Genomic DNA, 21,974 nt, shown 5'->3' with positions numbered 1-21,974 from the left:
TAGTGGCGAGTGATGTGGCAGAGAGGCTGCTGAGAGATGAGGTCATGCTCTTATGTAAGGATGTAAACCCCCGCTAGCTTGTGGGTTAGAGAGCCAGCCAAGGACCAGGGCAAGGCTGCCGCCAGCCGCCCTAATCTGCCTAATCCCAAGAGCACTGTTGTGGTTACCCGGCTGGAAAGGAGCGCGCTGCTTGGAGTGGAACCAAACTTGACAGTGGGAGATATACCCATACTGAGTCATCAGATTGGGATCCTTGGCCAAGGAGTCCCAGGAAGCTGACCGCTCCACTTCTCTTCCTTGGCAGGAGATTTTGGAGGACTGCAGCCTTATATAAGAGGAGAGGGCATAGTAGCCACGGTGCTATCGTGGAATACTTTAACATTTATCAAGTCACGAAATTGACTCAGTGAGATGCAATCCAAATATTGTAAGAAAATGAAAGAGAGTGGACAGTAGACGAGGGTAGAGTACGTGGAAAGGTGAGTATTTCATGAAGCTCTTTTTAGTGTTGTGTGTGCATGTTTGTACTGGATGGATCACGATGTATTTCTTACTGTGAGCCGCAGCTAAAACCTTTGACTGTCATTACTCATTTAGAACGTGTTGGAAGTGGAGGCTTGGATTCACTGGAGGCTCTGCCATGAAATAGCTGGGTGACCTTTGTCGAGTTGTTCAACTTCTCTGACTTCAACTTCATTTTTCTCTTCTATGAAGTGAATGAATGGAAACAAGTGAGATCAAACTGATGATTTCTAAGGTTCCCTCCAGCCATCAAATTCTGTCATTTATATGATAAGTGAGAAGTAACTCGTTTTCAAAGGTTCTCAGAGGAGGAAATGACATCTTCTCCCACAAGCAATAGTTTCCACTAAGATGCACCTCCTTCTCTTTAGGCTTAGTTCATTCATTTGTTCTTCAAATATGTACTGATGTGTCAAGACATGGTTGTGGGTGCTGAAGAATCAACAGTGGGATAAGGCACACAAACCCGGCATGTGGTGCTTATCTTGGAAGTATCTGCAATGATTTATACTTTCTCATCTACAACCTGTTTAAGACAAAACAGAACAAACTGAAAAGCTTCTGTAGGCTTGAGTGGATATAATGGTCCTTTTCTCTGAAATTGGTTTGAATCCTCAGTTTCTCCTTCTATGAAGTGGAAATGTAATATGCAATGCTAGCAATGTGAGGTTTGAAAGGGCTTCTGAAAGGTCTTTACTGCTCAGAATGGTGACCTGGCCTGATAATCCTCAAATAGAAATCTGAATGTTCCAGACTGGAAATTACTATCTTCCTCAAATGGCATTTTTTTTCTATAGCTCTTGAAACCACAGACCATTCCCTGAAAGGCAGTTCATGGTTAAAAGGTTCAATTTCAGCTTCTTGACGTATTCATCTGCCTTCAAGGACCTTACCAATGGGGTGGTGTCTTTCTGGCCCACAGGCCAGGGACTCCCTTGTTTGGAGGAGGGAATGGGTAAAATGCAAAGTGCACAGACTCTTGGCTGCTAGGTGATTAGATTCAAAGCTTTAGGACTGCTGTGGGGACTTTGGCCTCTGAAATCATCTTGGCCACCAGAGGGCATTAAGAACCTATTGTTTCAGGTTTCTGTCTAGTTATAGACTGGCTGTTTTAAAAAGGGCCAGTAGAATAACCTTTTCGAAGCAAGGTGAACAGTCAGAGCTCCTGAATGCCATGGCTATAAGCAAATTGATGGGCTGGCTCTCGTCTCTCTCATCTCCCAAAGTTAAATGTGTGAGTCTATTCACTGATCCATCCTGTATATATTGAGGGCCAATTATGTACCAAGCACCGAGCTAGACTCTGGGAATCCAGCCTCATCTGGGTAAAGCCTCTGCTTTTCAGGAGCTCACAGTCTAGGTTTTTCCACAGACGGCAGACAAATGGCTTACTGCTCCGTGATGGTTCCACACAGTCGGGAATCCAGGGTTGTGAGGCTGTTCTTTTATAGTGAGGTGAAGGCTCTAGGTGTTAGGATCATAATCTTGACAATCTCAAACGAGAGAATATAGATCTCTGTGAACGGGTTTAGGGAAGTGGCCTGTTGATGCCTTTGATTAGTAAACTTTGGAACATCAGTGTGGAGCTGATCGTAGGCTTCACGGCGAGTCTTGAGCCAGGAGTCACTGTGTGTTGCTGTGTAAATTTACAGGAGTGATTCGTCTTTCGGACCCAGCTGCTCTGAGAAAAGGCCAGGACACTAACGCTGTTCCCAACAGGAAACTAAGTGAGACAGAAGAGAACGATCTTATTGGGTGTTGCATCAGTGCAGAAAACAGCTGGGATTTTGGTAGCTTCTTTATGTCTTTACAGCTAATTGTGTGTGTGGCCAGTAGCTCTCCCTGCCACCTCTTTTATTTTGTGTAGACACAGGACCTAGGTTATATTAAAACTAGTGCAGAAGTGAATCATCGTCTAACCAAGGAATCAGAATGCATTTTATTTTTCACAATAACTTGGATGAGTTGAGTGTGTAAGCAGGTGGCATGTCACACCTCACTATTAGCTAAGAAAACAGAATGGAAGAGGGACGAATTTGGGGACCCACTCCTCTCATGCCAAACCTTTGAGCCAGCAGATGTTGTCCATAGGGCAGTTTGACAAGTTTCGTAAAGTTGCCTATGCACTGATGGGTAGTGAGCATTTTTAATTAAGTGAAATAACTGGGATGTACTAGGAGTCTGCTAGAATGATTTAAACTCTCTCTAAATCGTTGAGCGTGAATTCATGCAGGATAACTCTGCCACCTAACACTAACGCTGGTCCAGCCTGTCAGTTATTAGAGTCCTGAACGTTCTGAGCCAAACCTCGAAGACTGGAAGCACCCTTTAGTCAAAAGCCCTGCGGCTGAAAGTAGAACGTGGCTTCTCTAACTTCCAGATAAAGTGCAATATTTATTGTTTCAGAAGACTAGAAGTAATACAAGGACTAAGCTGGTCTATAATGCTTGTCCTCTTTTTAATGGTATGGGTATTTGCCCAGAGGCGGCCCTGCTAGAGTTATCTTTATCATAAAGAGCCAGAGAAAAAGAAATGTGATTCTATAATTTGGTGTTTTTAGGTAATAAAAAGACATTTCTGGAATTAAGAAGACCTGGGTTCCCAACACTGTCATTGTCTGACCACATAACTACCAGGCAACCGTCTTTGATAATTACGGTAATTTAGAAAGGGCACACCTGGCCGGGTTTCCTGCGTTTACTTCTTATTGTGGGACCCCTGCAGTAAGTCACGGTATCTCTGGTCCTATTCTCTCATCTCTAAAGTAATGTTGCACCTATTCAGCTTTCTTTTATCCAGGTGTTGTAAAAATCATATTGTTTATATGTGTTTGACTTGCAAGAGCCCTACAAATGTGGGGTGGTTGGCCCCTCTGGAATACCCCATTCTTATTCACTTGATACCCTGAACATTTGCATTTCTCAGCTGGGCCACTTCTGGCCTTATCTGTTTGGCCTGTCTTCCCTTCCCTGGCACGCAGACAGGAGTTTCTGAGAATGAGATCACTACGGTCAATGGTTTATTTGTCTTTGGTTTTTAAAATAACACCCATTGTCCAGGCCTCTGGGTCCAGTTACCATAACACAGGCTAATTACTCGGCAGACATATGAGACTTGCTGGCTTGGGACTCAAGGACTTCTGCCTGCAGCCAGTATGGCTTTTTGTAAATATGAACCTTGAGAAATAGGCCTTATTTCTGCTTTCAGAGTTGGTGACTGAGGTGCCAGAAAATATAGTTCAGAAAGAACAAAATGATAGCAACCACAAAACCCGCAAACAGCAAATGCAAGAAGCTTTAGGACATTTGCAGCCTCCTTTCTCCAAAGGGGGTGCTCCCCTTGCTTTCCTTTCGAGGCCAGTAACAGGTGTGTGACTTACCCTCACTGAACTCTAATCAGTTTCAAACCATAGTGGAGTCAGAACTGAGGCACAAGACTAGATTTGAGAAATTGATTCTCCATTCCCACCTCTCCCTCTCTGACCCCTGCCGACATCTCTGATTCTCATCAACTCCCGAGGCCAGCAGGCAGGCCCAGGCCCAGGTGGGAGGGTGACGGTTATGAGGTCAGGGACCAGCCCCCCGGGGTTTGTGGGAGAGAAACTTTGGGGACAAGGAAAAAGAGTTTAAAGGAGCAGAAGAAATGGGGGTGGGGGTAGGGGAGGGGAGAAATCTGACTGAGAAAAGGAGAAAAGAAGGAAATGGAAGAGGAAAAGGGGAGTGAAGAGTGAGGATCAGGTAGAAGGGATGAAGAAGAGGGCATGAAGAGACTTTGTCGCTCCAACCTCCTCCTGACACCGAGCAGACACAAGTATTTCAGAGCAAAATCAGCTGTGCCCAGATGCTGTCCCTGAGATGCCCCACATGCAGCTCAGACTACTGGGGATTCAAGTCTTTGGAGTCCCCATTCTTTACCAACGCAAGAACCCCTGTGCTCCCAGCCCCTGCTCCAACTGCTTGGCAGCTGCACCCCACACCCTATAGGAGCAGCATAGCGGCACTTCTTGAGACCTGGGACTGCACGTGCTTGCTCAGAGTTTTAGGAGGACCCTGAAGTCCTAGAAAGAAGATGCTGGCAAAGAGAGCTTCCAAATCACTTTATGTAGGGAGAGGATATGATCAAGTGAAGAAATCAGACCAGGTGTCATTAGAAGACATGTGTTCAGGTTCCCCGGCTCTGCTACTTAATTGCTGAGAGGCTGCTAGGCAAGGTTTAATTTTTTCACCTGTAAGATACATGCCCTCCTTCATGCCTACCTGTGGTTTATTGAGGTGAGGGGTGCAGCCCCTCAAGAGCCTTGTGTACCTCCTATGGCACTTCCCTCTGCCTTCTGTTTAAGTACTTGAATAGATTACCTTCTTTAATAGGTTACGTACTCATCGAAGGCAGGATACTTACAGATGTATCACCTTACATGGTTCCTGGCACAGAGCAGGTATAACAAATATTGGCAACATATTTCTAATAAATACACAAGGAGGATGATGGCTTTCTTTTAGCAATCCCAGTAAACAGATCTCTAGAAATCCTAACACCAGCTTTGGAATGGATTTGCTGCTGTTTAGGCAAGTGTGGGCTTGGTGTTACTAGCTTAAGTTATATTTCCTCTGAGGTTCAGAAATACCTAGGGACCATTTACACATCCTGATTTTTTTTCATGTTAAATTAAGAAATGAAATTAATCTTGACATTTTTCTTAGATTAAAAATACTTTATCTTAAAAACAATTCATATGAGCAAATAAAATCTATAATGATATCACTCAGCATAGAGAATTACACACACAATGTAATTTTAGCAAATGTGCAATATTGTTCCACTTCCAGCAAATGTAAACAAAGATAACCATCAATGATTTAAATATATAGTAGATGTATGCTCACATTTTTACATAGTTGTATTTCTTTTTCCACTGAAAATACCATGATTTCCTTTGTCATTCTATTGGTTTTTTCTTTATGGTTGTGCCAACTTTTCACTGCTGAATGAACATTCTCTCTTGCATAAGAAATAATTATTCTTACCGTTAGAAAAAGAACCAAAGCATAACACAATTTGTTGAGCGCCTATTTTTTGCCAGGCACTTTTCTTGTAGTGTATCACTTTATTTCCCCAAGCCTTGAAGTGCCAATTATCTTTGTACAGAAAGAAGCTGAAACCTACAGAAGTAAGTAGCTTGGCCAAGCGACACAGCCAGTGAACACAGAACCAGGATTTGTGCTCAGGTCTGAATTCCCAGACCCACATTTCTCCAAACCCCAGAACTCTTAGGAGCAGGACTATAAGGTCAAACAGCATTACTAGTTTATGACTCTGGCTACATTTTTCCAAGTTGCTTTGTGCTGCTATATAAAGTCCCACTCCCTGAGTAGATTATTTCCCCTGCACCTTTAAGAAACCCAAAGATCTGAATCCTCTCTTGGTTACCTTGTAAGTACTGTTTTCAGAGTGAATCCATCTTGACCTTGAAGATTACCTGTCTGGGAAGAAGCATGGATAATTTCATGGTCTGCCCTGAACTCACCTAGTTCTGGACTCTCACCCTTACTTGAAGGTTGAGCACCAAGGTTTCCTGCCCTCCAAACCAGCAACAGACAGAAATAGACTTTCTTCTTTATTTATTATCACCCCTTTTCATCCCCTTCATCCCTCTGAAAAAAAGTAGCAAAGCGTATTCTATCAAAATGGGAGATATGGGCACTCTACTTTTATTCTCCTGCGTCTCCCTCATTGCTTTAGTGGCTGTGCAGGGGAAACAGGTCTTGAATAGAGAACTGACCAACATCAGGAAATGTAATTATGGGAGACAGGGCACTGGAAACTTCCACGAGAATTCAGGGATTGTTTGCACACCCCGTGTCTCCTCTTTTGCAGTTTAGGAGTGAGCTTAATGTTCCACGAACTGCATGGGAAGGCATCAGAGAGAAAATGTGGGGTTCTGCTCTACTGGTTCCCTCTCTGAAGAGCTGCAGAACTTGCATGATCAACAAAGTTCCCTTCTTGTTAGTCACTGTTAATTACTAACTTTTGCCATTTTTAAGGTTTGCTTTGTTGGTAGAACAGTGACTTTGAGGCTTGCTTTTCGTGTGTCCTGTTAAAATAGTCCCTGTTACCTTTTGACTCCATGACACCCACGAGGTTCTAGATAATATGCACACCACATAGCCTTTGTGCAAAACCCGCATAGTTGCCATTGTTCTATCTTATTACTGAGGTTTGTTTGGGGTTTGTGCTCTTGCACCAGGCTCTTGTAAGTTTTATAAATAAAAATGGTTTAGCTCCGGTTCAAAGAGGATTTGTCCCTGCAACTGATCTTACTATAATATATAGCTTAATATAAAAGCTAGCATTCTGAATACAGTTAGTCTGCAAAGTGGATTAGGGTTGCTGTGCTTCGGGCATTTCCAAGGCAGTAGTTTCAGCACATTGCATTAGCTCGACCGGGTGCTTCTGCATGGCAAGGGTTGGAAAGATCACGCGCTTGAATAGAAGATCTAAATGCCATCTTTTAACTTTTACTGAGCATGATAGAGATGATAACAGAATGGCAAAACCAGTCCCGTTGTAAGGAAGCGATGGAGCATTCGCTAGCTCCTTTAGAAAAGGCAGGTAGAAAAACCCAAGACATTGGAATCCGTTTTATTCAGAGTGGTAATAGACTGAAAACCATGAGGATTAGGATTGTACTGATTGTTGCCATTTTCTACCTTCCCCCTTATCCACAGGCCTTAAAGTAAATAGACCTATGTTTTAAGTTGTTAGGTTGAGCTCAGACTTTATTTATTTTATTTTATTTTGTGTGTGTGTGTGTGTGTGTGAGAGAGAGAGGGAGGGTAGGGAGCTACTGAAAAAATCAACAGATTCATACATGGGGCCTCTGGGGCACTGTGTAGGTAAAGAGGGTTTTTATACTGCTCTGTGGTATGTGTATGACGTTTCTATGCAGCCAGACATCCCTTGCTGCCTGATGTCTGTACTATATTAGTGATGGATATGCTGTGCTTATACACATGATTGCAGACATAGAAATAATGCAACCATAGATTTCACTCAGCATTTCCTAGGGAGGGGGCTATGTGCTATATGTGTATTATCTTACATATGCCTCACCACAAGCCCATGAGATAGGCACTATGGTTATCAGTCTGATTTTTCACGTGGGTTAACTGAGGCACTGAGAGACGAATTTGTTAATACATGGTGGGTCCAGGATTTGCACCCGGACATTCTCATTCCAGAACCCTTGCACTTAATTGCTAGGTGCTGACTCCCATCAGTGAGGAAATAAATGAGTATTATAAGCTTAACGTATTTGGAATGCGTGCTGTAAATGTCAAGATATGCAAATATGTCATCAGTTTTGGGAATTCGTATGTCCAGGATATGTATCTGCACATACCATGTTTACATGTATCTCAAAAAGGCCATGTGATGTATATCAGGAACTCATGGTATTTTGTATGAGGCATATACAAGAACTGTGTGGTATAGATGTATACATGACTTACTAAATCAGGTACCAACTTAGGAACAAGATGCTGACATGGAGGACTGAGATCATGCCACACCAGAGGAGAGACCAAGCTCACCACGGGGAGAGCATAAGCTCTGGCATCAGATTGTCCAATTTGAATCCCAGCCAGCTGCCGGTTAGCAGTGTGTCTTTAAATGACCTTTGCAAGCCTCATTTTTCTCATTGAAAAATGGGGATACCAAATGAACTCCTGGGGTTGATTTGAGTATTCACTGAGATGGTGGCTGATGCATAGTAAGTGAACAGTAAATATAAGCTAATCTTACTATGATCCTATTTGGATATTGATCTAATTAAATAAAGCCTCTTCCCACCTTCAGCACAGAACCTGTGTTTCTAAGTTGCTCTTTGCAACATTTCCCCTCAGAAAACAAGCAATCTATTCCTGGAACCAGGGCCAAACACTTACCCATATGGTACTTAGTGCCAATAATGGCAGAGTATCTTGACAGTGTCCTGTGGTCCTGAGGCCGGGCAGGAGAGGGCACTGTTAGTGAAACAGTAACCAGGCCGGTGAGGTCAGTAGACATGTCAGGTAACTTCTGTAAATATAAAACTGATCTTAAAAAAATTTTTTTAAGTCACGGTAACGTGCTTCTGGACTCCGCTCTTTCACTATTAATGGATTGACTTCATCTTCACAGCACAGCAAACTGGCTAACAAAGGCAGCCACGGAAACAAGCAATTCTAGGGCCTAGTTTCTTATCTTGAATATGTGTGGGTTGGCTTCCTCTAAGGTATTTTTTTCCGCTTTGAAACTCAAATGGTACAAACACACTTGGGGGAGTTAAATTCTGGCCAATGGTGTCCTTACAGTCAGGACTGGCAGACACCCTTTGGAGAGGAAACTGCGGACAGGGTGGTTGTGTTTTGGAGTACATGGAGCACCAGTAGGCCCCTCGGCCTGGTTTCCTGGAAGACTTGTGTATCTGGAGATCTTTGAAAGAGCAGGATGAAATCCCTCTTCTCAGGAATGGTTAAGCTGGGGCCATCACAGGACAAAGAGGATTAACTTCCAGTGTGGTGTGACGTGAGAAAGAAAGGAGAGATTGGTGCTTTTGCTAATGTGTATCAATAGCTTATTTATGTCCTCAGAGTGTTGAAGTATTATTTCTGCCACATATTATGAATGTGTGACTGACCCATCCTGTCAAATATAACAACCTTTTGGAAAGTATTCATGTAAATCTTTTGTGCTAACAGGAAAGTTCCTTCTTGCTTGGTATCTCTTTACCTCAGTCCTTCGCGTTGATTGTCTTTAGATTATAGCTTGTCTGGAAAAGCCAAACATGGGATCATCAGATCTGATGAAACCTGATGGGGCAGCTTCCTGAGCAGCTTTCTGAACCAGGAGGTGTGGTTAAAAGACCTTTGGTAGTTTCAGACCAGGACACAGCCTGCAGGTGACTTATTCTCAATAAAGCTTCACTTGAACTGTGACACTGTATATGTGTGACTCATAGCACCTTTAACCTGCTTCTGATGTAGTTTAATCATATTTGTGCTAAATAGCTTCTTTGTGCAAATACAATTTCTTATACTAAAAATACTGTCTATTTGTATTGCAAAACATTATAAATTTATTTTAAAAAATCTTCCTTAAGACTTGATAGATAAGCAGCTGTTTACAAATTCATTCTTATTTCTTCCTTTAATTGCTCCCCAAAGACCCATAGTCCAAACACCTTTACCGAAGAAATCGGAGCTTTTAATTAATCAGGAATGAATGTTCTGGGCAAAGAGCGTAAAAGTCCTCAGTGACTTCTGAGACCTCCTAGGTGATGTAGGCCAAATGTGACATGATCTAAGGGGAAGTGTGAACATAGTCAGAGCTGTCCTTCGGGATGCTGTAGGGCTGAGACAGACAGTGTTCCCCCATCTGTGTCTCTCTAGCAGGGCTTTTTGGTGGAGGAGCCTCCTCTAGAAGGTTCGAGTCTGGGAATCTTCTCGCACTGGATGCTCCCTTAAACCTCCTGACCTGTCCTCTGTGCTCACCATGCCCTCCCAGCCATCATTTCTTCATTTACTGATGTTTACAGAGCATATGCACTGTGTGGTGCAGTAAGCCCTGTAGCAGGATGACAAAGATGAAGGTGACATAAATTTTCCCTTGATAGCAGTTACAGTCTGAGGGGAGGTGGAAAATGCATATCCATAATTATGATACAAGGTGGAAAATGGTGTGTTACAAAGTTGTGTGGGTAAACTGCTCCCAGGTTTCTTTTTATACTGGTAAGGGTTAATTTAGATGAATATGGAGGACATTCTTCAAGGAGAAAGAAAGAGAAGTCATAAAAGATGATTAGAAGAATAAGAGTATGTGTGGATTTGCTACAGAACTTTGGAACCTGTAGAATAAATACTGTACAACTTTAGTGCTGGAAGTAGCCTCTGAGGTCATCTGGTCTCAACCTCAGAATGAGAATCTCCCCCTAAGCTCAGTCTATGCTTGAATACCACTACTGACAGGGAACTCAGCACTTGTTTTTGGATTGACAGCATCTGGTCACTAAAGGAAGTTGGGGTATCTCTAAGAATGGTATGTTGTGTTGGGGGGTATGGGAGAGAAGAGGAGGGGGAGAAAGGGGCAGGATTGTGACCTGGATTTTCATTATCCCAGTGGGGCTGAAGGACAGTGGGCCAGCTAGTGCTGACTGGTTTTCCTTTGAGTTAAGCTGGGGACATTTTATTATGTTGGGGATGTAGGCTCATGTCCTGGTTCCAATGTCCAAGGATGCAAGGGTGAACTTGCCCAGAATGAGATCACGTGAGCAAGCCTTTAAGAATGGAGACTTTGCTCTGGCTAGCAAGATTTAAGTCACTGCCTTTCTATACCCTGAAAACAAGTGAGATTTATCTTTGGAAGCTAAATTAGAACCTAAAGACCACAAAGCTTCCAGTTCAGCAGGGCCTAGTAAGCCCATTTTAAGCAAACTAATTTAGTGGAGCCTCAGGCCGCCCCATTTATCAGAGGTCTGTGGCCCTCTCCTTGGTGTGCTCGAAGACCCTGCTTGAAGCATTGTGTGGCTGATTCTCAGTGCAAGGAACCCCCATATACCAGCACCTGCAGGGCCCTGCTGACTCACCTCGGACCTCCAGATAGACTTCTTTCAGGTAAGAGGCACTTGAGACACTGGGAGCAAATGAGGTGTTAGGGCTGCTTGTTTATATGATCTGAACAAGCCATCAAAAGTATTTCTTGCAGGTATTTCTAGCAAACAAGGTTTGCTAAATATTTGAAATAGTGTTTCTTTTTAAAATATTTAGAATGTGCAGTAGGAACTCCTAAGGAAATTGGTATTAACTTCGTGGTATATTTAGGTAACAAATAGAAACTGACTGAATTAAACAGGGAAACAAAGTGTATCAGTTTGCAGAATCGCAACTGCACCTACTTATTTATTTGCCAAACTGAATATCAAATACAAGTCTTCGCAAAAATGACAGACAGAACCAGTTTGAATGGTGGCTGAAAAAATACATTTTACAGGGGGCTGAAATGGAGTAACACAGTGGAGTGGAGAAAACATTCCTTTGCGATTCAGAATATCTGGGTTTGAATCACATCTCTACACCTAAAGTTCTTAATGTCTTGGGGTCCTCGGTTTCCTCATCTCTAAAATGAGAAAAATGATACTTATCTTACTGGATTTTTATGAGACTTAAATGAGAAAATACAGAGCCTGGCTCAAGAAATCTTAGGTGAATCTGAAAGTTTTTAGGACTTTGGAACATTTCTGATTTATGCCTGACTGCACAACATTTTTCGCTTGGTTCAGATCCTCATTATCATCATGCATTTGCCTTGAACAGAAAGGGTATGAGCATATGAGTTGATTATTTGCAGATATCCTTAAATTAAGCCATGGCACTATTGTAAAGTTGTGTATAACACAAGTAACATCGAAAATACATTAGAACTTCCCACAAAAAGGAATTCTATTTGTGTAGAGCAAAAAGGCCTTTCCAAGAGCAGATGAACACCCCATTACATCTTTTGTGCAAATCTCAATGTCCACGTTGTTGGGATTAGTTCTAGTGAGGTGTCTGTGTTTGATTAACTTCTTGCTCTATGCGGACTTCGGAGACAAGTAGATGCACACAGAATGTGTGCAGAAAAAGCATGACTCCTTAGGGCAATTTGTCTTTTAATGATTCTTTGAGGTAAAACATGCTACCCCCAAAATAACCACTGGAAGCAATTAAGGTAGAATTTGAGCAACAGGTGTTTAATTTACAGAAAGCAGTTTCACTTCTAGCCCTATGATGCTGGCCCAATATTTGCTTGCCCATGGGTGCGACATGGTTAGGAAAGGATGGACCCACTATCTAATGAAATTAGATTAAATATCTAATATTTCTTCCAAGCCTACAAATTCTATCACCCAAGGAAGGTCTATTGCTAATGAAATTTTCCAACTGTCAGACAGAGTTAATATTTCTTCCAAAAGTACCAGCTTATATCAGGTGAGTGGTTGAGGGTATGGGAAATGGAGCTCTCTTCTTTTTCCTGGAAATGTAGAGAAACAGATCACTCAGCGTTGAGTGATATGTTTCTTGTGTATTTGGACTCTAAGTTATTCAACAGGTGGCTTCCGCATAGACTGTGCCTTATTCAGGTTTATTAATTGAATAAAAATGGTCATACATGTAAAGAAGCTATTATAGAGAATCCCTTTTGTGAAACAAATGACCTCTATTATAAGATCATTCTTACTCATATATTTTTAAAATCTGTGTTTTCATACACCAGGATTGCTTAAAAGCACAGATTCATAGATTCTGAGGGCTGTAATGGAGGCTTTAGAGATCACCCGACAGAACAGTTCCCCAAGTCCCAGTGCCAGGGTGTTTAATACTGTGCAGTCGCTGAACTGAGGAGAACTGTGAGGGCAGCGGTCCAGAGTGTCAGCTTCTAGAGTGGGTAAGGGGTATGCAAACATGGGCAGTAGCTACTAAGGACAGCTTGAGGCCAGCATACAATCAGGGTAGAAGCAAAGGGACTGTTCCTGGAAAGTGGGACCCTCTGACAGTGTGATTTGCAATTAAGGCACGAGCTCACACTAAATACAGAATTTTACAGGAATGAATTATTTACAGTCACCACCTATAGATGCATTACTTGCAGAAAGATAAACAACTCAAGCTGCAGTGGGAATGGCCATCCGGACCTGGATTACAGGAGCCACCACTGAAAATCTTCCACCAAGCCCAGGCTTCTTCGGCTCCTTCCTGTGTCATAATGAAACAATTCTCATTTTTTGTTTGAAATGGTAGGAAAAGACTAGTCAGGATCCCCCTGGTGTTGGGAAAGCACACTGCTGTATCCCATCAGAACCAACTAGGCATTTGGACAATTGCAGCATTTTATCTCAGGGTAATCAATATATTACCACAGTTCTATTCAGCCCTTGAAGCAATCTGGAGCACACTGCTCAAGCTTCTCCACTGCTCTGGACCTTGTTTGTTTGTCTGTGGAAGGGAGCTACTTTTATGACTTAGCAGAGTTCCTTTCAGAAATAAAAGCCTTACGTGGTCGCTTTAGCACTTGAATCATTTCCTAGAGTTTTGAGTGAAGCTTCCATCTGATCCTGGCTTGGTCTTTGTATGCGAAGTCCTTCAACATCTTTGAAGCCTCACCTTTTTGGAACTTGATTTTAGGAAAAGTCCATAACCATCCTTTGACTCCATTTTTTAATCTCTAAAACAGAATGAACAGTGGAGATAAAGTGATGGTTGGATCAGATCTTTGAAATCTGTTCCATCCTTCTGGACTGATGTGATCACCAGAGCAAGTGCTTTTGTGCACCCCTGTTTCCAAGCCCCTAGAACAGGGCGTGCTCAGTAAGTGTTTGCATGGGTGCATGAAGGAAGATTTATGGTAGATAGAATCTCTTCCTCTAATCCCTCACCCAGCTGAACATTATGACCCAAACTGTTCTTGTTGAAATTCGAAGAACACACCCTGCTCACTTGCACCTCAGCACCTTTGCACCTGTGATCCTTCTGCCCCTCTTGGTCCCATGAATGCATGCTCACATTGGTCTGCCCAGAAAACTCCTCTGCTAACCTTCGACCTTGGGTGGGTACAGTCTCCTTCATGAAGTTCTCTCTAGATCAACATCTCTCTCTTCTGGGCTCACACTGTATTTGGTACATGCTTCTACTGAAGTGGATTTCCTTACCAAATTATAGTTCTTGGATTGGTTTTCTACTCTCCACCATTCCCAGATTTCAAGCAACTAAGGCCAGGGTCATCTTTGATAGGCCATCAAAGTTTATTTTTAGGAATAAATGAATAGTTTTACAGAAACTTTTCAGAAACTCTTAACAGTACCCAGTATTATGGTATGCCTAGAGTCTGCATATATTTAATACATTTTGATTGACTTGTTAGATTACCAGGTACACCAACAAGCTTCAATTTTCTTAGCAGATATAGGCAGAACTCCATTTTAAATGGCATAATTATCCAGTCATGTTTTGTTCCTCTGAAACACAAGATCTACCAGTAATAATAACACACACACACACCTTTTCACAATTTAACTCTTGGTCCCAGAAGTGTGTTTAACACAGAGTAGATGCTCAATAACTATTTGAGAATGAATAGATGTCTCTCATTCCTTTCACTGCCTGATTTCTTGTAAGAGCAGTGTAATCTTGCAGCCCCCATCTATTCATCCCCTACTCGCTCTTTAAATTACAATAATCACGTTTCTTCTCCTACCCCCATACTGCAGATGCTCCCTCACAGGTCACCCATAACCTAATTATTAAACCTAATGGAATCATCTCAGCCTTCCTCCTGCCAGGCCTCATTGTAGAATCTGGCATCATTTATCTTTTTGAAATGTGGTACAGTTGAAAAGGCATGGGTTTTAAAGTAGAGAGACCCTCGTTTAAATGTGTGCTCATCTTTCCCTTGCTAGCTGTGTGACCTTGGGCAAGTCACCTTTAAAAATCTCTCATCACCTTAAAATGGAGCCTTTGATATCTATTTCTCAGGGTGCTCAGGGGGTCCAATGGGATTTTGTGCTTGAAGCCCTTAGCCCAGTGCCTGGATTGCAGGAATCATTGAATAAATATTGGCTCCTTTCCCCCCTGGACTTGGAATCATTCTGCACTCCAGTCTGCATCTCTGAACCAATCTTCACAGGGCTTTTCTTTTCCTTGTCCACCTCCTCTCATTCTACATATTTTTCCTGCCCTATTTCAGATTTTATCCATCTCTTACTTGAACTATTTGCCATGCATGTAGCTGATATTCAAAAAGTACAGACACATTGAGGAATAGTCTTCTAAATGGTCTATGTGTGTCCCAGCTTTTGCTTCTCCAGGACACATTTCACATTGTCACCAGAACTGATGTTCCTCGAATACAGCTCAGTAATCTTACTGCCCCATCACCCCCCATTTTTTTTTGAATAGCATTCCTTTGTTAAAGAATAAAATTTGAGCTTTGAACACTCACAAGTCTGACCCTCTTGTTTGTCCAGCCACATCTATTATGTCTTTCATATGCCCTGGCATCTCTCCCTACTTTCAAAAACTCCATGAGTTTTCATACCACAGTACCTTTACTCAAACTATTCCTTTATTCCAGAATGCCCTATTCTTCTTTTCTATTGAAATTTATACTTTAAGTCTTAACTTAAATACCAATCCCTCCACAGAGACTGCCTAGAGGACCTCTTGCCCTCAGGTTAAAATGTATGTATCTTTCTATTCACACCTTGTTTGCTTTTACATTGAGCACTTAATTAATCCTGCCTTGCTAGACTGCGCTCTGATGCTCAAATACTGCCTTCTTTGTCTTGCTAGATCCCCAGCACTTAATAAGAGGCCTCACTTAGTGCTCTAACTTAACAAATACTTGTAGAATTAAACTGAACTGAAAATCAACGTAAGTCACGTTTCCTATAATACAAGGATAGTATAAAGGTGACTTCATTAGAGAAAACAAAGGCTAATGTTTACAGAGACCTTCCTGGGTGCTAAGCACTGTTCTAAGTGCCTTACACTGTCCGAATGCTCACAGCCACCTCAAGAGGGAGATCTATCAATTACCTTGACTTTTACAGATGAGGAAACTGAGACACCAAGAGATTACATGAAGTTATCACCAAATCAAACAGCCAGTAAGTGCTGTAAAGGGGTGCAGAGCTCAGATAGCATGCTTTGGGGCCTGTGCACAGAATCCCTAGTTTATAGTACCACTGGTATTTGCTGACTCTTCTGGGTAAATAGAGTATCTGAAGCATGTTGCCTGCCTGCCTTGGGAAGGACAGCAAGGAGACCAAGGCAGAGGCCTTCGGAATTCTTCCCCAACCCCAGCTTGCACAACCTGTCCTTGTAAATTCAGAGGCCAAGAGATGATGTCTGTCCGTGCGTTGGTATTCTGGTGTCAAGAACAGGGGCAGTTGAGCAAAACATTCCTTTTGATGAGCAATAAAACCACAGAGGCTTATCTGGCAGGCGGCCTTCTCCTGAGGTGACATCGTCGATCGCCGTGGCCCCTGCCGAAGGCCAGCAGAAGCTCTCTGCCAACCTTGTGCATCCCCCAGGGCAGAGGCCTCACCAGCTCTCTGTCCTTGAGAACTGAGACTCCCCAAGTCTCCCAGCATTCTTTTTCCTCAGAAGGGGAAAGCTAGTGAAGTGGTCTTCCTTAGATCGTATCTAGGCAGCATTCTCTATCCTCCTCTACCCACACAAATTCAGCGCAGTTCCCTCGGACTTCTTTAGTAGCTTAGCTCCTGCGAGAGGAAATAAAGTAGGGGTTCATGGCAGGAATCGACATGAGATTCCAGGGCCTGGGTTGAAGCTTATTCTCTCTAGTTCTTTCTCCTGTCCTTGGACTCTGCACCCCAGCTCCTTACCCCTTCACCGTCCTAGGGATTGGTCCCTGTATTTCTATTTCACTGTGCAAGGCATTAAAGCAATGTGTGGGTGTCAGGGAGGTGTGCAGTATCCAATAATCAAATGCCTGGAGCCAGACATGCATCAGTTTGAATGGACTTTGTTTTAGGCTTAAGTGAATTGCTCTTTTTTTAAAGAGAGACAATCTGGGTCTTACAGACCCCCAAAGGTAGGGTGGGGACTGGGCCTTTACGAGACCATCTCTTTTCTGCTGCTGCCTCTTATCAAGGCCCCAGTTACCTTTAAAGATGTGCAGAGAAAACCACTCTCTAGCCATCCGTGGTCATGCATTCCAGTCCTTAACTGGTCTCAGTCCTGGTAAGTGTTTACCATCTAACCTGAATCTCCCACACTGAGCTCTGCAGAAATGTACTTCCTCTTGCAGTGGAACAGGAGAGCTAGAGAATAATGTCAGGCCACCCTTCATTGTGTACTTGAAGATAGGTAATAACCCTGCTGTTACGGCTCATCCCCATTTCTATCAGATTCCCAGCTTCTCTGATAACGCGCATGGGCCCACTGCCTGCCTCACTCCCGTGAATGGGCCAGCCCTTGGGTTTGGCTGTTCCGATGTTGTGCAGGAGAGAAACTGTCCCAGCCTCGAGGGTGGGGGCTGTCTGTCTTGTAGCAACAGCACTGGAGGGGATGCTTCTGTCTGTGATCTTGCGATCTGCCTGACTTGGCATCCCTGGGGCAGGTGGAATGGTGTGTCACGGGGGTGCTGTGCCTTCTAGCTCATGCTCCTGGCTGTGCACCAGGAGAAAGCTAGCTTCACAGCTGCTCTTTTTCACTTAAGTTCCCTCCTGAAGTTTCAGCTGAATAATGGACTACAGCCTGTAGTGTCCAGAAGTAATAGACAGGTGTTGGGTGTCTTGTGTCGGCAGGAAAAGGAAGCCTGAGCAGCTGAGAATAAACAAGTTGCTTGGTAATGTGAGTGCCTTTCATTTAAAGTCGGAGGCCTGGCTGCGGGAGTGGGGAGAAGGGGGCCAGGTTTTTCAGGCACCACCTGTCTGGGAGGCCAGAATTGAGGTCAGTTTCCCAGAGAACCACAGAGCTTGCTGAGTGCCAAATACGGGGGAGAGTAACGGGGAGCAGGGAGACCTGGAGAGGAAAGCAGGGGCTGAGATTCTGACATGAGTCATGGGAACTCTTTGGTCCTGACCCCAATACCAGCTGCTTTGGAAAATTGTTTTTCAAAACTTTGCACTTCCATTTCCCCCTTTGTAAAATAACTGCTGGAACTGGGTGGATGTATGTAATCAGGTGATATCCCAGAGAAAGGCAGGCTGGTAAAAAATCTTGGAGCTCAAAGCAACCTTCTTTCCAGAGCTGAAGTGACTGATGAGATTTTGATGGGCTTCACCTGGCTTCAGAAGACCTGGGTTCAAGTTCTGATTTTGCCTTTGGTTCTTATTACGGCTATTTTTCTATGACCTTGGGTAAAGTTGTACCTCAGTCCTAGCATCACTGGAATATAAAATAGTATGTATGAAAGCCCTTTACAAAGGTGTAAGGGTTACTATATGAATAAAACACCCTGGAGAGGAGAGATGAAAGGAAAGAGACACTTGGTTCTTCCCACCATGTGTTTATAGTCTTATGATGGCTCCCAGTTGCTGAGGATTTCATTTCTCAAAGTGGGGTCCCACTTACCACCTTCCTGGACAGTGCCATGGTGAAAAGTAAACAGAAACAGCTCGGGTGTGTGTGTGTTTTGAATATGGTTTCGGTGGATGACTAGGTGGGTGATGAAGAGGAGGGGCTGTAGGTAGAAAAGAACAAGGACAGTGCTAGGAACTTGAGGTACTCTGGGTCCCTGATTCTCCGTCAAATGAAAACATTTCAGATTTAGTGTGAAGATTTTCCCTCAGGCCAGGTGAAATGGAAATGCTCATTCTCAGTGACTGCTGTGCCCAAGGCTTAAATGAAATCTCATAGGATTTTAGATTTTAGGCCCAAAATCTACTGTGGGTGGAAAAACTGGCTAAAGTATGTGGGAGGAAGGAGCTGGTGACTTTTCTTCCGGTTGAGAGGCACATGTTCAAATTCAGTGTGCTCACGATCAACTCCAAGGGAGCTGCGGCCCTGGTCTATCTCCCTTTCCCCAAAATGCCCTTTGAGTTTCTGGCCCCTGTATTGGGAATCGTGCTGGAGTTTTCATTTTGTTTGCAGCTGAACAGTAGAATCCCCCTAAACAACCGAGAGCCCAGTCTCCTATTTCAACAGCCCTCAATAGGCAGGTCCCTTGAACTCAGTTATCAAATGCCCTGCAAAGAGCTCGTCCTTGGAGGAAATTCAAGGCAATGAGCAGCTGTGGCACCTCGGCCTAGCTCCGGGTCCTGAAGTTTGGAGTTACAGCCCAGCCTCCTCAGCATTCCTGGAGCCGGAAGAAGCATCCAGCTCCTCACTAGGCCTGCCACCTGATGAAAAGGGGTTTCTCCTTTCTGTGTCACATCCGGGAGTTCAAACAGAGTGATACCAAACCACCCCTGAGAGAGCCAGTGGCCGGATGTGGAGAGTCCAAAATAAGATGAGCTGACATTCTGGGGAGTCATTTACCAGTGGGCCCCGGCCTTGGCTTTTTAGCCACAGTATCTCTCTCCCTGAACAAAATGTACTTCCCTCAGTTTCCCCCACCTCTTGGAAGTTGTGCAATGTCACGATGCCTGGAGCTCCCCACCACGTGTCATTGCAGGGCATGATGAGTCCAAGGCCAGCTGTCCCACTTGATGATGTCTGGTTCAACTGCAGGGATTTATTTTCTTGAGTTCTTGTGATCTTGAGGACTGTGATTTCTTTCCTCAGCTTTGGGACACTTGTGAATCGTTCCCAGGACCTTCGTCCTGGCAGAAACGCTAGGCATCAGCTCCCAGCTGGAAGGCAGACTCACAGAGGTGGGCAGAGAAGAGTAGTTGAATTAGATTGTGGAACTCAGGGTGCATTCTTTTGTGCTCTTGCGGGTCTATTTGAAGGGTACCACCTCTCCTTTGTAGAGAACTCAGGGCCAGTCTCTTAGGGCGGTACCTGTTCTAGGGGGTGAGAGGTCAGCATGTCGTGGGACACTACCAGGACTGACTCAGCCGTCCCAGGTTCCATGAGCTGGGGACATACTATAGACTTTTCTGGCGACCAGTCCATGCCCCTTTCAGGTTGAGGCAGAGTTGATATTATCATCCCCCCAGAAGATCCAGGGAGCACCCCCAGCCTGCTGGGGCTCTGCTGGCTGCTCTGCCTTCCGGGTGCTCTCCCATCTCTAACCCCATTCTGTGCTTGTGGTGGGGCAGATGGTATTGACAGGGTCGCTCAAGAGGGACAGGGGTCAGTCCCCTTTCCTCATTGGCCCCGTGTGTCCTGTCTCTCGGATCCTGTTGTCTGTCCTTCCTTGGTGTGTCATGTCTGCTGTCCTCAGCTTATTCCACAGGAGAACCGTCCCCTCTTCTCAGCTTGTCATTTTGGAAGCAGCCTCCCGGAACCTTGCTGTCTCCTTCTGACTATGCCCACGTTTCCTGTGCCCCCACTGGCCCCACAAACAATACAAAGAAAGCACCTTTCTTAGTAGAGATCCAGCCGAGAAGTCTCCTGGTTTTCCCTCAACCCCTGTACCTTGGGTGGCCTTGGAAAGCGAGGACTCAAGTCTTTGATTCCCCCCTCCCCCCCACCGCACCATCCCCATCCCCCGCAAAGAAAGAAAGAAAGAAAGAAAGAAAGAAAAAAGCAGGCCGGTTAGACGAAAGAGAGCTGCCCGGCCAATAGTCTGTCTGAGAAAGTTTGTGCTGTGATCTTGTTTCCTTAGGCTGATTGGAGCAGCCTTCCCTCGGAGGCAGAGTCCCTCCCCGAGGGATTCCGCGTACAGTTACACGAGCTGTCGCTGCGCGTGCCTGCCCTTTCGGGACCGAGATGACCTTCCCTCCCCGCCCTCCTAGCCCCCTGCTCCTCCTCCTGTTCCGTTTTCATCCAGTGTCTCGCTTCCTCTCTCTCTCTCTCTCTCTCTCTCTCTCTCTCTCTCTCTCCCGCCCTCTGCCCCTCCTCCTGCTCTCTACCTCCCCGCAGCGCCAAGCCGGCGCCCCAGTCCGGTGTGCCCGCCGCAAACCGCTGAGAGTTTGCCGAGCTACCCCCCGGGGCCCCGGCAGCCGATCCCGCTCGGGCACCGACGCCTGCAGGCGAGGCGGCGCGGCGGAAGACAAACAAGCGCGCGCGCGGGGAGCCCCGGGAGGGCGGCCGGGCGGCTCCCGCCGCGCCCAGGTCTCCACTCCCGCGGCGGAGCGGCGCCCGGAAAAGTTGGACTCACGGCGGCCGCGCGCCGGGCAGCGTCGGAGCCCCCGCGTCCCGTCCCTGCGGCGCCCCGGGGGAGGAACCTGGCGCTTCCCGTCGCTCGAGCCGCGCGCGCTGCCTAACGCGAGGGCCGAGCGCGCCGCGGGCGAAGGGGGGCGGCGGGCCGAGCGCGGGTTCACGGGGACCCATGCCGGCGGCCAACCTGATGGAGAGCCTGCAGCTGCCCGCCCTGCAGATGCCCGGGCCGCAGGGCGCGCCCCAGGGCAGCCCGGTCTGGTCCAGCGCGTCGACCCCCACGCTCCGCCGCCGGCGCTTCAAGATGCGCCGCACGAAGAACGTGCAGGAGCAGAGCCTGGAGGCCGGGCTGGCGCGGGACCTGCCCGGCGTGCTGGCCCCCGGCAAGGAGTTCCTGCAGCTGCCGTCCATCGAGATCACGCCCTCCAGCGACGAGGACACCCCGTGGTCCAACTGCTCCACACCCAGCGCGTCTCCGCGCCGAAAACGCTTCCTCCTCCGCAAGTGGCTGCGGGTGAGGCAGCCCAAGGAGTGCAGCGAAAGCAGGTACGTCCTGTCCCGCCCCCTCGCTCCCCTGTCTTCCCCTTCCCAGGGCCGGCCGGGGCCCCAGGGCCCTCTGGTGGAAACTTCAGTCCGGGGGGCTTCGGGCACTGGGGCTGCAGGTACCTCGGCGTCCGCTAGTGTCTTCCATCTCCCAGCCCAGGGCTCCGG

General features: G+C 45.6%; 1 protein-coding gene across 15 annotated transcripts in view; it reads left to right on the top strand.

The window, feature by feature from the left end:
* Window positions 1-253: 253 nt before the first annotated feature.
* The window catches only part of GRAMD1B (GRAM domain containing 1B), a 194,198-nt gene continuing 172,477 nt past the window's right edge, over window positions 254-21,974 (top strand). For 4 of the 15 annotated variants that reach the window (XM_073239571.1, XM_073239567.1, XM_073239568.1 and 1 more), the window contains exon 1: window positions 21,306-21,809. In XM_073239571.1, the coding sequence (XP_073095672.1) occupies window positions 21,436-21,809 (374 nt within the window). In that variant the 5' untranslated portion in view covers window positions 21,306-21,435. Of the gene's footprint in view, window positions 480-10,874; window positions 11,172-21,304; window positions 21,810-21,974 lie in introns of those variants that run through there. The other 11 variants (XM_073239581.1, XM_073239579.1, XM_073239578.1 and 8 more) reach the window with 5 other exon arrangements.

The sequence above is a fragment of the Manis javanica genome, chromosome 6 (assembly GCF_040802235.1).
Source record: "Manis javanica isolate MJ-LG chromosome 6, MJ_LKY, whole genome shotgun sequence".
NCBI lineage: Eukaryota > Metazoa > Chordata > Mammalia > Pholidota > Manidae > Manis > Manis javanica.
The sequence above is the reverse complement of the archived record's forward strand: the minus strand, read 5'-3'. Positions and strand labels throughout refer to the sequence as shown.